The sequence below is a fragment of the Ziziphus jujuba genome, chromosome 1, assembly GCF_031755915.1.
Source record: "Ziziphus jujuba cultivar Dongzao chromosome 1, ASM3175591v1".
Taxonomy (NCBI): domain Eukaryota; kingdom Viridiplantae; phylum Streptophyta; class Magnoliopsida; order Rosales; family Rhamnaceae; genus Ziziphus; species Ziziphus jujuba.
In genome coordinates, this window is record NC_083379.1 from 14,263,854 (window position 1) to 14,280,308 (window position 16,455).

A 16,455-nucleotide genomic window follows, 5' to 3' on the forward strand; every position below is an offset into this window, starting at 1 on the left:
CTCCCTCTAATTCTTCTATTCCTCTCTCTCTCTCTCTCTCTTACTTTCAAACCTAATTAAAGCCTTCCACAGCACACAACTTTACCTTTCTCATTTTCCTCTCTCTCTCTCTCTCTAGAACCACCTAAAATAAAAAAAAGTAAAAAAAGAAAAATAAGCTTAACGCGGATTCCAGTCCGACCCCAAAATCAAAAGCAAAAAAAGAAAAATAAAATCGAAATAAGAAAAAGAAAAACCCTCTCTCTCTCTCTCTCTCTCTCTCTCTCTCTCTTTTTTTTTTTTTTTGTCCTCTTTGAAAAACCTAAAGAGAGAGCAGAGCAGAGCAGAGAGAAATCTCTGAGCTTTTCGGTTTGTTTTTGGAGAAGAAGAAGAAGAAGATGGGCCAGAAGTCCCTGATCTACGCCTTCGTTTCGAGAGGGACAGTGATTCTGTCGGAGTACACGGAATTCAGTGGCAATTTCAATTCTATAGCGTTTCAGTGCCTCCAGAAGCTTCCTGCTGCTAACAACAAGTTTACTTACAACTGTGATGGCCACACCTTCAATTACCTCGTCGATAATGGCTTCAGTATGTTCCTTCTTTTCTCTTCTTGTTTGATTTCCTAGAAAATTGTTCCAAATTGGAAAATTATGCCATTTCTCTACAAGGCAGTTTCGGATTTGTTCGGTTCACTTCGCTATTCTGTTGTTTTCGTTTGGTATTTTAACTGAGCTTTGCTGTTTCGTTCGGTTTCGTATGGAAGGATCTGTTGTTGCTGGTTTTTTTTTTTTTTTTTTTTTTTTTGCCCTTTTCTTTTCTTGTCTTACTGATTTTCTTGTACGGATTCGAAAAGATGTGGAAGGATATAAGGATCTGTTTGCTTCTTGGGAAACCATGGGAAATGGGATGAAAATAGGAAATCTTATCCTTTCAATTATTGTCTTTTTTGGAACGGTTTCTCAGCAACCGACATAAGCAAATGAATAAAACAAGTAGAGTAAGGGTTTGCAATTATAGAATAATTTTTTTTTTTAAAGAATTAATGTGGAATTTGTTTTTCCTTTTTATTCTATTTTATTTAGAGCTAGAGGTGAGATAATATATTATGAATTTACGAGGCGCTGGACGTTCTTGTTTCTGTAGCAAGTATATTTTGAAATCAGATAGTTCTTTGCCTATATACTGACGTATATGAATGCATTTTACCTTATAATGTGACTGATTACATTTGTATATCAGAGATATAAAATGTCCTACAACTCTGCAAGCATGGAAACAATTAAATTGTATTAGTTCTGCAAAATTCTGTCCTATTAGTGTCCAATCAGGGCTTCTTTATCTTCTAAAATTTCAGAAAGTTCTCAATTAGGATGTTGAAGTTTGGTCATTTGCACATTAAATAGATCGTTGCTTTCGGAAGTCAGAAAGTCAACATGGGGTGACATGTGTATACTTTATTTCTTCCGACTAAAAGCAGTAGTTTGTCAAAAGTACAAACCATAAATGAGAAATTGGGATGTCAATAGCTGTAGGAGTGACAATTTCATTATAGGTTATTGCTATTCAAGATTGGATAAAAATTCAGTCAAACATCTAGAATGTTGAAAGACCTACTTAATGCTATTTCTTCACAATATAAGTAATCAATCCAGCATAGTGGTTTCCTACCTTCCTTAAATTACTTATCTCACTATTTTGGTATACTGACTGAAGATTGTTGATGTTGCAGCATATTGTGTGGTTGCTGACGAATCAGTTGGAAGACAAGTACCTATAGCTTTTCTAGAGCGTATCAAGGATGACTTTGTGTCAAAATATGGTGGTGGCAAGGCTGCCACAGCTCCTGCCAACAGCCTTAACAAGGAATTTGGGTAATGTACTCCCATTCAGGTCATCTATAAGCATCGTGATTAGCTGATTTCTTGTTACAATTAACTGATGTACTTTGTATTTAATGCAGGCCGAAACTGAAGGAACACATGCAGTACTGTGTTGATCATCCTGAAGAGATAAGTAAGCTTGCAAAGGTGAAGGCCCAGGTTTCAGAAGTTAAAGGCGTGATGATGGAGAATATCGAAAAGGTAGATGCTATCATTTTGCTTCATCAATTACTAAACCTCTATTAGATTTTTTTTGGTTGAATGTCTTATAATTTTATTGAATCCAATTGCATAGAATGCTCAGCTTCTGAGAAGTATATTTGATTCTAAATTGTCAAAATACAGTTTCCTGGATTTGGGAATTTGATAAGAGTTAATGGGTTGTTTGATTGATCTGGAAATTATTGCAAAATGTGAAACCTACATAGAAATGTTTTTTCGTTTTTGACTTTCGAGACTTAGCATGTGAAACAAAAAAAAAATAAAAAATAAAAAAAAAATAAAAAAACAGAGAGAATTTTGTTTAGACAGACACTTTAAGCTAAAAACCTAAGTAACTTTTGAAAATTGATCCTTGTGGTCTGTAGAGTTGGAAAGTAGGAACAATAATACTAGAGTTGCCAAAATGTCCACCAAATTTATTTACCAAATGATGTGGTAGATGATGTGCCAACATTATTTATTTATTTTATTTATAAATTCATTTATCCATTTAAGGCTTACGTTTTCATATTTAGGTTATATCAATAGGTCAATCAATAATATTTTAACACGTGTCATTTGGTAACTAAATTGGTGAACATTTTGGTGTCTATAGCATTACTGAATTGGGAAGTTAACATGTTATACTGAAGACTATTTCTTGATACTTGGAATTGGGATTTCTTATTCCAAAAATTTTATAGAGTGCTGTTAAAAAAAAAAAAAAATATATATATATATATATAAGATACCAAAACTCCATGATCTTTGTATAATATGTTCTTATTAATTATTGAATTGGGTTTCAGAACCAGCAAATAAGAATGGCAATGAAATTTTCTTGAACGCAAAAACTGCTGTAACGTAATGAAAATTTACTACTTCAAGAATGAGTGCTCCCTAATGGTAGATTCATAGATTAAATTGCACACGATGAATTGTTGTTAGGTAAATTTGCTATTTTTGTGGATCTTTAGCAAAGCTAAAGGGAATTTGTAAAAACTTCAAAAAAGAAAAATAAGATATATGGAAAGTTAAAGCAAAAGAGAACTGTTAGTAGAAAGAAATGAATCTATATTAGATTAGAGCAATGTGAACATGCGATCATTTTTGTTGATTAAAATTGTTTACTTATAATAAAACTTTCTTTAAGCTCTCTGTTAGATTTTTATGTGCCCAGTGAGTGCTTATATAACCAATGTATAGAAAGGGAAATGAAAGAAATAAAACAATTAGTTTAAATAAAAGTTTGTAGCCATACCTGGCTTTTGTTTCAGGTCTGTTTTTCAAGGATGGCAACTTTACCTCCATATGGCATCCACCGTGTCTCACCCACTAGGGTGGATTGAGAACCTAGTTATGAGAGTGGGCTCAGTTGAGGGCATGTGAACCATGGGACATTTGAGGATGCCCTAGTCATTCAATTAAGTTATTCTACCAGGGGTCTAGTTATTAAACTTAATATCATGCTTAATTTTTCAATGAAAGCAGTTGCATTTTGGTATGACGGGTTCTTTGTCAGTCCTGTATTGAATTGGAGAAGTAGGGTATTCTTGATGGGATAAAACTCTAGATGCTTTTTTGACTTCTGGAGTTTTTAACTCAGGTTTCTAAATGCTATAAGATTATAATTGAATAGTTGTGTTTTTTTATTAGAGGAGGAACTCTTTAAGAATGCAAAGGAAGTTGTCATTTTCCGATCCTTGGTAATAGAAATATTTCATTATGATATTGTGTGTCAAAGAAGATTTAGGGGCACTGGAAGCATTACTGCATTTCATGTAGTTGCCAGTTATTTTAAAGTAGTTACCTCCTAAAATTAAAAAATATTATGATTTATTCTCTTTTCCTATACTATTAGGTAGTTTCACCATACTTGGTCTTGCTTCATGTCAAATTGAATCTTTCTCCGAGGGAGAAAGAACTGAAATAGGAAAAAAGTTGACTGCAAAGTGTATTTCATAGAAACTATGACTCTTGGCTACTTACTATCCTGGGCTCACTCTATTCTTGCAGTATATATTAGTGAGTTAACTTGTGCTTTTTAATGTTTCTAATATATATGGTTGGCAGTGTCAACTTTGATATCAATATATTATATATTATATGGATCAATTGTTTATTTATTTGTCAATATATATGTTATGTAAAAACCAAGTTTGTTTGGACATTGGTAGTAAAGTATGTTACTAAAATATTGGTGAGCCATTTTTACTGGTGTAAGGAATTCTCTCTCTCTCTCACAGATTGTATTAACCTGTTTTCTCAAGGGGATCTTCTCATTCCTTGTCTATGGATTTTCTAGGATTTGTCTCACATCCTTTTATTTTTTATGCAGGTTTTAGATAGAGGTGAAAAGATAGAACTTCTAGTTGATAAGACTGAGAACCTTCATCAACAGGTAAGTAGCACTCTGTTTCAGCCTGTACGCTCACATTCTTTACATGCTATTTGTGCGCATGTAATGCATGTATGAAGTGTGTATGTATATGTGCGTTTGTAAGGTTGTCAAGATGTAAACCATAGTTTGTTGTTTTGTAGAAAATGAATCGTAATCGTTTATCATAACCATGTCATGCATAGTAAGATATGACTAGTTTTATAATGTTTATATCTGTTTAATGCATGTGTTTAAATAATATATGCCCCTTCAAATTTTAGAAGGGAAGTATTCTTTTTTAGATTTTATACAAGATTAACTTGAATAATACATTCATTTAACCTCTAAATCCTAAACTTTCAAAAATATGGTTCATCACATTTTTAACGCATTTGGAATATTTATCTTTGTTTTAATTTTATGCAGTATGATAGTTGAAAAATACAACTACCAGTTTCAGTGGTTAACTTAACAAAGCAACAAAAGTAAACAAAAAATATGCTTTTGGGCTTTTAGCTGATTTGTCCATGTTGCTCATGCATAATAAACTCGGATAAATACTAAAGTTAAGAACATGTTTGAGGCATGCTGGAGATATAACTGAACAATGGTTTCTGGTTCACAAGACTCAGGCCCCACTTCCTAACCTTTTTATTTTAGAAGGTGAAACCACCATATATATGAGAGGTCTCATTGTTTTATAGAGAGAGAATATGCAAGTTACATATTACCATGTTACCAGCAAAACAATATGAACTATTCTGAACTTCTGAAGTTGGTAATATCTAGAAACTCTAGCTTTTAAGTGGGAAAAAAAAAATTTAATAATAATAAAATAAACCTCCTTTGCTTAAAGCCTTAGTAAAAATCTGTCTGGTATTAAATTTTGACTTGGCCCAAGGAGTTAAATCTTTTTATTCATCACTGCTTTCCCTCCTGAATTGAATGTGAATGAACTTGTATGGTGTTCTTGATGAAACATTGGGATGTTAACTAATATGGATAGCAGCCTTATTGTCAAGGTATATAGTTATTGGACTATGAAGAGAAAATCCAAGTTCCCATATGAGGTTCTTGTTTTACTTTCTTTTTATCCTTATTTGATTTTAACCCTCCAATATGAAGCTGTGGCCTATGGTTGTAATTTGATTTATTTGCTTTTGGGATGTTTAAAACACTAGTAAGACTAGCACGGTTTGGGTTGAATATAAAGATGAAGAAAGTTGATATAACCACCACAAATCAACTTGTTGGTGGGGAAACACATAGGAATAAGTCAGTTGATATAATAGTGGAAAATTGATGTTAGTCAAAGTGCTGATAGGAATATCAATATTCATGGAAATCCATTGCAAAAATGTGAGCAAATGCCTTTTTTTTTTTTTTGTTTCCTTTTATATTATTTATATATATATATATATCAATGAAAGCTAGCTTGACATAACTATTCACCAGATTTCATGTTTCTATTGCTCTTGTTAATTTTTCTGAAGATAGATGTCAACGCCAGTATGTTCTAATTGTTCACTGGTGACAATATTTTTGTCTTGTATGGCACTAGGTAAGGTCTAGAAAGCTCTTATTGGTTCATCGAGAGTGATAACTAATTTGCTTTGAGGAAATTTTTATAATTAGTATAAGAAATTGGCTATGCATATTTGTGGTGGTTGTTTGTTAAGCGATGGGGTCATTTAACATAAATTTATCATGTTACTAATATATAAATCGATGGTGATTGAAATGTGTTTAATCTTTCGGTTTTTAATTTCCTTTAAAGAAGTAGATTTAATGTGTATGTCTACATTGTGAATATTGATCTGAACGTACAGGCACAAGACTTTCGGACAACAGGGACAAAAATTAGGAGGAAAATGTGGCTGCAAAATATGAAGATAAAACTGATTGTTTTGGGAATTCTGATCGCGTTGATTCTTATCATAGTCCTGTCTGTATGTCATGGTTTCAACTGTGGAAAATGAGAATCTCTCTCTGAAGGAAGGCTTTTGATCATCATCCCAGTCGAATACTTTACTTTTGCAACTATTGTTATTATATGAAACATTAAATCTATGTTGTGACTCTGTATGTAGTGAAAAAGCAGTTAATATCCAGGTATTGGGCACAAAAATTTCATCTTTGTGTGTGAATGGACCCTATATAAAGATGTTCTAAGAATGCTTTTTTTTTTGGGCTGAGAATACGTTATAAGAATGCTTTTGCAATACCCTATATAAAGATGTTCTAAGAATGCTTTTTTTTTTTTTTTGGGCTGAGAATACGTTATAAGAATGCTTTTGCAATGATAAAATTTGTTTTACATAAAGGTTATTACAATATGGTGTACTCTGATGCTTAATTGGTGATTGCCAATTGTGATTCTGAAAGTGTGCGTCTCTGTGGGTCAAAGTTCTGTAAATCATTATTTTCTTTATCAAAATTTTCTGAATTCAAATGCAGTTTGGAAATTGTTTTGGTGAGAGCTATGACCCTTGATTCTTGATCGTCGTAGAATCTTTGATAATGCCTTAGGCTAAGCTTGTTTGTGTTAACAAATTAGATTACAGACTATACTCAATATACATACATATGTTATGTACGTGTGTACAGCTATTTAAATGCATACAGATTTACCAGCAACAAATATTTAAATGCATACAAATTATCTTAGCTTTCTTTTTATTTTTTTTTTTAGTTATTTCGAAATTTTATTATGTCTCTCTTCTAAAATTCTCTCATTTTGATTTTAATTTCATACTGTTGATTAGCGTGGACTTTGTACGTGTACATATCATTGGTTCATAGTTAACTTTCATAAAAGTAGATTGCATCATTAGTTAATTTTCATAAAAAGGATAGTTTTTGATGGACAATATATACAAGAAATGCTTCTTTTTTATGGACAATATATACAAGAAATGCTTCTTCTTTTTTTTTTTTTTTAATTGGAAAAAAAATAAATTTTCTCATTTTTGAACATTATAAATCAGAGAAGTGGGGAACTTTCTTCGCACAAAGTCGTTGAAATTCAGGACTTCATTTTATTATCAAATGCTCGTATGCTGACAAAGTTTGAATTTATATATACATATATAAGCATATATTCTTTAGAAATTAATGATTTTGGTTATTTTATAAGATAATTACTACACAAACCACATCGTTTCTTTACAACACTCAAATAAACAAACCATTTTTCGTTGGAAAAACAAAAAAAGAAGACTTTTAGGTTGCAAAGGCCTCAAACATTTATACCTAGGCAGAAAAAAATTGAAAAACTTCCCAAAAGAAATTAAAAAAAAAAAGGTTCGAAGAAAATTCTGGAATAAAATATGTGAAATCCCCTCGAATATTTTTTTAATGGATATGAATTATGCAATGTTACGTGTAACAAAATCTATATCTCTTCCCTCCTTTACAATTTCTATCAAAATGGGCTATCTTTCACCAACAACAACATTACCATCATGATCATCATGATCATCATTTTCAGTTCCTACAGAAAATTTTTCTATCTCGCAACCATTTCTACGTTTCTCACTATCCAAACACACTCTTTTCCCTCCTCTACAAACCCCACTCCTCGAAAAATTCACACCCAAACCAACACCACCTCCTGCTTCCCTCTCTTTCACCTCCTCAATCCCTCCAATCCTAAACCTCACTTTCCCTCTCTTCGCCCCCAATTCCCTCTTCTTCTTCATCACCACCACCCCAACAACATCCCCATTTTCAATCACACTCCCACCACCATTCTTGCTCTCTCCCAATGAATTCTCCCACAACTCCTCTTCCTTCCTCCGCTTCTCCACCACCGACCCAACAACCCCGCATTTACTCCGGTCTGGAAACTCCGGCAGCCATCTTGGAACATGCGGAGCTCCGGTATGGTTTCTCCAGCAGCCATCACATATCCTCTTCTGCTCGGTCGGATCCTCCTCTCGACGTGGAATCGGCCTGTCGAATGGGGTTTCGACGGTGTTCCTGACGAAGTTGGTTATCTCGAGAAGGACACTGGAGCGTAGCAAGCAGTAGTCGGTTCGGTGGAGATCGGATGCGCCGGGGAAGCCCTGGACGGAGTGGAGGTCGTGGAGTGCTTGGACGATGTCAAAGAGGTTGGATTGGGTGCGGTTGGAGGATGCAGCGGAGGAGGAGGCGGAGGCGGCGATTCCGCGGAGGTACTTGGTGGCGATGTCGGTTAGGGTTTCGAGGGCGGAGAGGTGGGTTTTTCTGTAGCCGACTGATTGGCAGATCTGCGACACTGCGATTCTGGTTATGGCGAATGCGAACTCCGATGGGTTTGAAGAAGAAGACGACGATGATGGTAAAGGTGGGATCTTTTTGTTTCTCTGTTCAAGCTTGGATGATTTTGATTTTATTTTCATGGTCGATGATTTTGAGGTTTTTGATTGGGATTTTTTCTTTTTGCTTTCGGTTTTAACTTCATCAAAAGCCCTAACCCCTAAATACAGCGTCTTGCTGCAAGGCATTAAAGAATAAACGAAAATACAAATTTTTTTTATTTTTGTATATTGTTATGTTTTGTTATAAAATAAATTGGTTTTAGGTACGTAAATCGTAGAAATTATTAAAGATACCAAAATTTATTATTATTATTTTTTTTTGCTACGACAAAGTAATAATTTGTTATTTCATCACGTACTAAAGGAGGCTAATTTTTGTTTTTGAGGTTTTTTTTCTATCTAATTATATATAAATTGCTGGGTTTTACATGTTTATTGATGTTAATTTACAGTAATTAGAATTTATTGTACTCTTAAATAATATAAAAACTAAGAGAAAAAAAGAAAAACATAAATATCAAGTTGGAAGAGAAAAAAAGAAAAACATAAAATCAAGTTGGATATAATTTTAAATTTTATTTATTTTTCAATTTATAGTGAATTAAAATGCTTAATGAATTATAATTATCATTAACAAACATTCAAGAGCTAAGAAAATTATATATAGTTAGATGAAAAAAAGAAAAAGAAATCACGATGTTACCAAAGGATACACATTACCAAACCATAATTCAGAGAATTGTTTTAATTTTGGAAATATTCAGAAATTTTAGCCTTTTTTTTTTTTTTTGGTAATTGATTTTTGATTACAACTGTTTGCAACTTTGTATTGTCACTTCAACAGATAATATGAAATTATTTTATCAACAAAAATATTAAAATGGTAATTATATGTATATTAAAGATGTATTGATATATATATATATATATATATATTTCTAATTGTAAAAATAAAAAAAATTAAAAAAAGGAGCATATACAAGTATAAATTCTTACCCTAATTTGAGAACTTTGTGATCCATAAATCCTCCACTTGTTGTTTTGTATTCTAAATTATTGTGGTAATTCTTAAAAAGCTTTGTGCAAAATTACCATAACCTTCATCGATGACCATAAAATTTGGATGGAAATTTTCATAAAAAGTTTTCAAAATTTTCCATCGAATTTTAGCATTTTTTTTTTCCCCTTCTTTTTTTAAAGATAAAATTTTTATTAAGGGGAATTTGGCCCAATATCCTGTAGGACCGAGCTTCATGAATTTTGCCCCCTCAATTCATTTCTTTTTTGATCTACCCCTTAATATCTCTTATAACCTTCAAACAAAAAACAATTACTTATATATCCTCTTATTTTTAAAACCAAACAAAAATCAACTATTCCTTTTCTAAACGTCTTTACACTTTCATACAAATACAAAAATACAAAAAAAGCAAACAAACGGCTTTATACACGAACACACAAATACAAACAACCAAACCGAAGCTGTCGTGGAAAAGCCAAACATTAGGATCTCATCTCAGCACAGGGAATAAGGTAATTGGTTGAATCTTTTTCTTTATTTGTTGCCGTGGGACCGGTGTGGGTTGTTTTTGTGTGGATTTGGCTTTATGTTTATTTCTTTCGTTGCCGTGGAGTGGGTTTTTATTTATAATTTTTGTGTTTATATTTTTTGAAGATTTAGGATAGATTGATATTGGGCATTAGTAGGAAATGAAGAGAGGAAAAAAATGGGACCGGTTTGACCTTGATCAGTGGCCGGAGGTGGAAGAAATAACCCGGTGAAGAATCGAGTCGGTACTGGTTTAGGCGGATTTATTTTTTGAAGATTTAGGATAGATTGATATTGGGCATTAGTAGGAAATGAAGAGAGGAAAAAAATGGGACCGGTTTGGCCTTGATCGGTGGCCGGAGGTGGAAGAAATAACCGGGTCAAGAATCGGGTCGGTGCTGGTTTAGGCGGGTTCGGGTCGACCCGGACAAGGGTTGAAAATGGATTGAACGACATGTCGTCTGGGATGAACGACACCCAGACGACACGGTGTTTTTTTTTTTTTTAAATTTTTATAAAAAATGTTTTTTTTTGGGTATAGATATATATATAGAATTGAAGATAAGAGAAAGAGAGAAAGAGAGAGAGAGAGAGAGAGAGAGAGAGAGAGAGAGAGAGAGAGAGAGAGAGAGAGAGAGAGAATTAATTAGAGGAAAAATGAGAGAAATACTTTATGATTATTTTTTTTGGGTATTTTTTGGGAAAGAATGAGAGAAAGAGAGAGAGAGAGAGAGAGAGAGAGAGAGAAAGAGAGAAATTAATAGTAATTCATAAAGGAATGTAATACCGTCAAGAATTCCCTATCAGATTTTTTTCCTTGTATTCATATACAAAATAATGAAATATATTATGAATTTTGTGTCACAAATATGTATGAAAACTAGGATGCCGTTTATTTGATCCAAAAAGCATAAAAGCATCATGTCTAGATAAAGGTAATATGTTTTAACGGTTGTTGACTAAGACCAAAAGGACCCTTACAAGCAGCAACATCAACATACCCATCCTTTCCACAAATTCCAACACATGCTGAAACCCTTAAATTACCATAATATATATATATCAGAGAGAGAGAGAGAGAGAGAGGGAGGGGGGAGAGAGAGAGAGAGAAAGCAAAAAGAAGTGAGGTCGCCGACTACTAGAAGACTGCACTTTGTTCTACAAATAAATAGAAAAGAAAAAATGCTTATACATGTCAAAACTCTCCAATGGGGAATAAACTGTACAGTATCAAAGTGCTCTTCCTCTGCTGGCTGATGCTATTGCTATGGATATGTTAAAAATAAAACCTCTCTAAGTGTGCATATAATCACAAGAAGCACCCTTCTTGCAATGACCACTCTCATGATATTTGCAAACTCTCTGTCCCTTAAACGGAGGCATTGAAGAACCTCCCCCTCCCCCTCCCCCTCCCCCTCCATTACCAAACGATGACTGCCTGTTCCAAGGTTTATTACCCCCACCATAACCAGAATCCCCACCGTGAGATCCTCTATCCCTCTGATTTGAGTATCTATCTGCATTATGATTCCGTTTGCTTCCCCATTTCCCTTGGTTCCCTGTTGGTGCGCCCCAACCCGGATTTGGATTTCCTGGTGGTGGCCCTTGACCAGGAGAAAAGAGAAAAATACTTTATGATTAATTAGAATTGAAGTTGAGAATTCCAAAGTTAGTACTTTCTAAAGGTATAGATATATATATATATATATATAGTACTTTCTAAAGGTATAGATATATATATATATATAGAGAGAGAGAGAGAGAGAAAGAGAGAGAGAAGATCGATGCATAAAATTTTAGGTACATGGTTAGCTAGAAGCAAACACGCAAACACTTTATCCCCAAAAAAGAAAAAAATAAAAAATTAAAGAAGAAGAAGATAGAAAGATTTAGATGGCATGCACACTGCTATACATTAAATGTTCAGTAAATGTTATGGCATGCACAATATCCTTAGGAAGAGAGCGTATGAAATTGAGGATTGCGGATATTTATACATGTATGTATACATAGTTGACAATGTTGTTAAAGGTAGATAAAAGTTTATTAATGTTGTCAATGTACATTTGTAGGTTGTACTTTATAATGGCACCAAAGAGGAACTTGCGACGTCAACCGAAGAAGGGAGTTAAGAAGGTGGAAAGTAAGAGACGCGGTGGTAGCACAGCAGCAGCACCCGACTCTAAGCGTCAACGTACTACTAGGCAGAAATCCAAATCTGAGACGGAAAGCACCAAACTTCGAGGGCACGTTCCACTTTCCTCTCCCCCATCTGATATGGTAAGTTTTATATTCATTAGGTTGTTTTGTGCGGTAAATGATAAGACATGTGACAGTATTTATTCATGAATGTGAAAACTGAAGAAAAGTTTCACCCGATGGCCATCGGTAATTGCCGATAGGCCATCGGGCTTTTTTTTTAGTTCATTGTAGGTTGATTACCGATGGTTTCATCGGTAATTACCACTTGTGCAAAAATGTGAACCCATATGTCTTAAGATTTAGTTGGAAATTATTATTATCAAGTTAGGGTGGAAAAATAGGGTATGATTAAATCGTTGATGCCAGTTCCATTTATGTAATTCATATTGCAGCCCATCGATGCTCCAAAGGAACGGATGTTGCAGGATGCCGATATAAATAAAGGTAGGGCACATTCATTCGGGAATCCAATAGGGGCGAACAAAGTAATTACAAGTGTCCTCACAAGTGAGCAGCTCGAAAAGTATAGACAAACATGTTTTGGACACTTAAAACCGCCCGAACTGGAACGACTATTCAAGGATACACTTTTTGTGGATGATTGGGATGCTGTTGGAATTGCGTTACTATATTTCTTAGTTCATGGTGTACTCGGAATGGATCTGAAGGTTCAAATAAAAAAAAAAAATTCATTGATTTGGTTGCTGATCTCGACGTATTTAATTCCTACCCTTGGGGCATTCTGAGCTACAAGGAGACGATCAACTCATTCCACAATGCATTCCAGCAACGAGGACGAGGACGTGCAGTAAAGAATATATCACAGTATTATGACCTAAAAGGTTTTCCATTGGTGTTTCAGGTACGGTAATATATTTAATACATGTAGCGTTTACTTAAAATTTATATTTAATAACCTATAATTTGTATTTTGTAGGTGTGGGGGTTTGAAGCAATCCCTGATTTTGGTAACCAATTTGCCGACCGGTTGGAAACCTGTTGTCCGAGGATCCTTGGATGGCATACTCCAAGGCAACCAAACCATTTTGCTGTCCATAATTGGTTCTCCTCCAATAGCAATGTAAGGCAAATTTTGTTTAGACTACATGGTACGACTACATTCAAGTTACATTACCATAGTCAGTTTCCAAATTTACTTTTTTTTCCTTTCTTCATTGCATGTAGTATGTTGTGCACTGGACGTTAGATGCTACCGATGAGGAGAAGACTATGGATTACTGGTGAACAATAGCAGTTGACATACATGAAGTTCGCTACACGTCACCTCCAATTGTAGCACCAATAGTTGGCGCTAAAGATGTTGGCACTAAAGATGTTAGCGCTAAAGATGCGTCCAAAGCTGAGGAGCATTCTAGTGGCCCTCCAGATGCTAATTTCAGGGTATGCAATTGTTACTTGCACGCAAATTTGTATTTCATATGTTGTACTAATATATGTTGACTTATGTTTTGGATATTGATATTGATTAGCTTGCTTGCTTGGAGGCAAAAGTTGATGAATTAAATAAAGAGATGGCAGCGTTAAGGAAGATGCTTAGTTCTGTTATTGACCAACAAAAGCATCAGGTATCATTTAGACAACTTAGTATACTTTACTTTAGTGCTTCAGCATTATTAAATTACATATTGTAATTCAGCAATTATTTGTTGTTAGAGTTTGGGAACTGCAAAAATAATCATTGTGTTTTGCAAGCCGAGCATCATATGCATAGCCATTCACCGTCATCTTCGGTTAGACCATCATCCCCTGTGGCACCGTCTGTTGGAGAGCAAGCTGAAGAATTTGATGCACCCATAGACGGTTCCAATGGTAGGAAGGAGGATGATGATTGTACTGCACCGTTTGAGCCTATCGTACCTGGAGGACCCTATGTGGAGGATTCCTGGGCTTTGGTGCCATATCGGCCTTTACATTTCGGGTGGGATATCGGTGCTTCAGCTGACAGTCCACATCATGACCAATCAGCTGAGATTGAGGTGGAAGATTGGAAGCATAACGTTGGTGATACAAGCCGATTCGGTCGAGTTTACCACCAGTCACATCACGTCATCTCTCCTTACACCGACCCGTGTAAAAAGAAGGTCAAATTTAATCTTACTCGACCTATTGATGCATCAAAGGAGAGGGCGTTCGATGAGTGGTATAGGGTGGCACCGAAGGAAGCAACCATGTGTACATCTTATATGACGGTGGGAAATGAATTTTTTGCTGAGCTACTGACCGATGAAGGATGGTTGAATTCCGATGTAAGTTATATGTTTTATGTTCATGTAAAATCATTGTGGTCCTATGTTTGGAATGATGTTTTATTTATCACCTCGCACTTGTTACTTATTTCCTTTAATGTGGTTTTGCAGCATATTGACCCTATTTTGTATTTCATACGAAAAAGGCGGTTTGATAATGAGAAGATGTTCACCAACACCTGTGCCATATTAGACGTGTTATTTTGGGTAAGATGATGGGATGTTACTGCGTTGCTTAATGTTATATTGATGATATTTTATATTGTATATATTTCATTATTTGGCAGTCATCCATCAAAGGACGTTATCCCATATGGAGGGCATCTCGTAGCACATATTCATGTGATGCGACCCTTTGTAACTATGTGCGTGGGAGGTCACCCAAACCTAGCATGTCGTGGCAGATATGTGATTATGTAAGTCCATACATATATTGAAAAAAATTCTCACTAAGTTTCCCATTTTGTGGATAATGAGGTTATGTTCTAATTTGCAGGTGTACATCCCTGTCAACAATGGAGGCGCGCATTGGTTGGCAGCATGTGTGGACTTGAAGGCCCGGCATATTGATTTATACGATCCAAATATGGGAAATAAATATGTCCAGAATAGAGAGTTGAAGAATGCGGAATGCCTTACGTATATGCTGCCTTACCTATTGAGGGATGGGGGATATTACGGGAAGAATCCGGACGTGTCTCCCACTTTAGATCCATTCACGATGACCATGATCAAAGATGCACCCCGCCAAGATAATGGGTATGAATGTGTTGTCATTTCAAACAACTTGTATTGCTGCTGTTTTTTTATTGTGGTTACGTGTGAAAATACACGTAGTTGGTTTTCATTAATGCTAATCATTAATGCTATTCTGCAGGGGTGATTGTGGCGTCTACGCTCTGAAATTTATTGAATATATGAGTAGTGAGGAGAACCCTTCATTTGGTCCGCAAGACATTATGTTTTTTAGAAAAAAATATGCTGTTGATTTGTACTTTAATAAACTTTCAATGTAGATCGTATATTTAATGTTATGACGGTCTATACTAATGTTATACTAATGTTATCTTAATATGCTGAACCTATCTTTACTAATGACAACCGTTGAAAAAAAAAAGATAAAAGATAAAAGATAAAAAAAACCCTCGGTTGTGGTAAAAATTAAAGGAAAGATGGTGATCGATGGTGCATCGATAATTCCCGATTCACCATCGGTAATTACAGAAACGCTTTTTTGTAACCAACAAATAAACCCTGGAAAAATTACCGACGGTTTCGTCGGTAATTTCCGAATGTGTACAGTCCATCAAGTTTTACCAATTTATTAGGCCCCACAAGTTCCATAATGTGTGTTGAATGCAAAAACATGGCAAATAGGGATTCAAAAATTATAATAAGTGGAGAAAATCCCAAAATTTAATAAATGTGTATCACATTTTGCCAAAAAATGGGATGTCTGTTCACCCTCCGTAATTCACGAGGAAAACGTCGGTAACCGCCAAATTCCCTCGGAAAATTACCGATTTTTTCGTCGGTAATTCCCGAGGGTGTACAGTCCATCACATTTTACATATTTTTTGGGCCCCACAAGTCCCATAACGAGTGTTAAAGCAAAAACATGCAAAACGGGGATTCTAAAATTGTACTAAGGAGAGAAAATCCCAAAATTTCATAAAAGTATATCAAATTTTGCAAA

At 34.8% G+C, this 16,455-nt stretch overlaps 3 protein-coding genes across 3 annotated transcripts; 2 read left to right on the forward strand and 1 right to left on the reverse strand.

Annotated features, from left to right (window-relative positions):
- Nucleotides 1–6,675, forward strand: LOC107418814 (vesicle-associated membrane protein 721). The gene is made up of 5 exons (XM_016027508.4): nt 1–567; nt 1,709–1,850; nt 1,940–2,060; nt 4,399–4,461; nt 6,270–6,675. The coding sequence occupies exons 1-5, from the start codon at nt 378–380 to the stop codon at nt 6,417–6,419; spliced, it is 666 nt and encodes a 221-aa protein (XP_015882994.1). The 5' UTR covers nt 1–377; the 3' UTR covers nt 6,420–6,675.
- A 1,093-nt stretch (nt 6,676–7,768) lies between these two features.
- LOC107418804 (uncharacterized) lies at nt 7,769–9,079 on the reverse strand. The gene has a single exon (XM_016027501.4). The coding sequence runs from the start codon at nt 8,925–8,927 to the stop codon at nt 7,875–7,877; it is 1,053 nt and encodes a 350-aa protein (XP_015882987.3). The 5' UTR covers nt 8,928–9,079; the 3' UTR covers nt 7,769–7,874.
- Nucleotides 9,080–9,244: 165 nt separating this feature from the next.
- LOC132803826 (uncharacterized) lies at nt 9,245–15,776 on the forward strand. Its single transcript, XM_060817429.1, has 11 exons — nt 9,245–10,274; nt 12,363–12,570; nt 12,885–13,354; nt 13,430–13,573; nt 13,678–13,893; nt 13,983–14,078; nt 14,167–14,759; nt 14,871–14,966; nt 15,047–15,175; nt 15,256–15,518; nt 15,637–15,776. The coding sequence occupies exons 7-11, from the start codon at nt 14,217–14,219 to the stop codon at nt 15,773–15,775; spliced, it is 1,170 nt and encodes a 389-aa protein (XP_060673412.1). The 5' UTR covers nt 9,245–10,274; nt 12,363–12,570; nt 12,885–13,354; nt 13,430–13,573; nt 13,678–13,893; nt 13,983–14,078; nt 14,167–14,216; the 3' UTR covers nt 15,776.
- Nucleotides 15,777–16,455: the final 679 nt, after the last annotated feature.

Excerpts from the sequence above, each read along its gene's own strand:
- LOC107418804 (XM_016027501.4), bottom strand. The coding sequence starts at position 8,927 with ATGCCTTGCAGCAAGACGCTGTATTTAGGGGTTAGGGCTTTTGATGAA.
- LOC107418814 (XM_016027508.4), top strand. The coding sequence starts at position 378 with ATGGGCCAGAAGTCCCTGATCTACGCCTTCGTTTCGAGAGGGACAGTG. Across the intron at positions 1,851-1,939 it reads AGCCTTAACAAGGAATTTGG|GCCGAAACTGAAGGAACACA; the intron begins GTAATGTACTCC and ends TATTTAATGCAG. Across the intron at positions 4,462-6,269 it reads CTGAGAACCTTCATCAACAG|GCACAAGACTTTCGGACAAC; the intron begins GTAAGTAGCACT and ends CTGAACGTACAG.
- LOC132803826 (XM_060817429.1), top strand. The coding sequence starts at position 14,217 with ATGCATAGCCATTCACCGTCATCTTCGGTTAGACCATCATCCCCTGTG. Across the intron at positions 15,176-15,255 it reads CGTGGCAGATATGTGATTAT|GTGTACATCCCTGTCAACAA; the intron begins GTAAGTCCATAC and ends TCTAATTTGCAG. Across the intron at positions 15,519-15,636 it reads GCACCCCGCCAAGATAATGG|GGGTGATTGTGGCGTCTACG; the intron begins GTATGAATGTGT and ends GCTATTCTGCAG.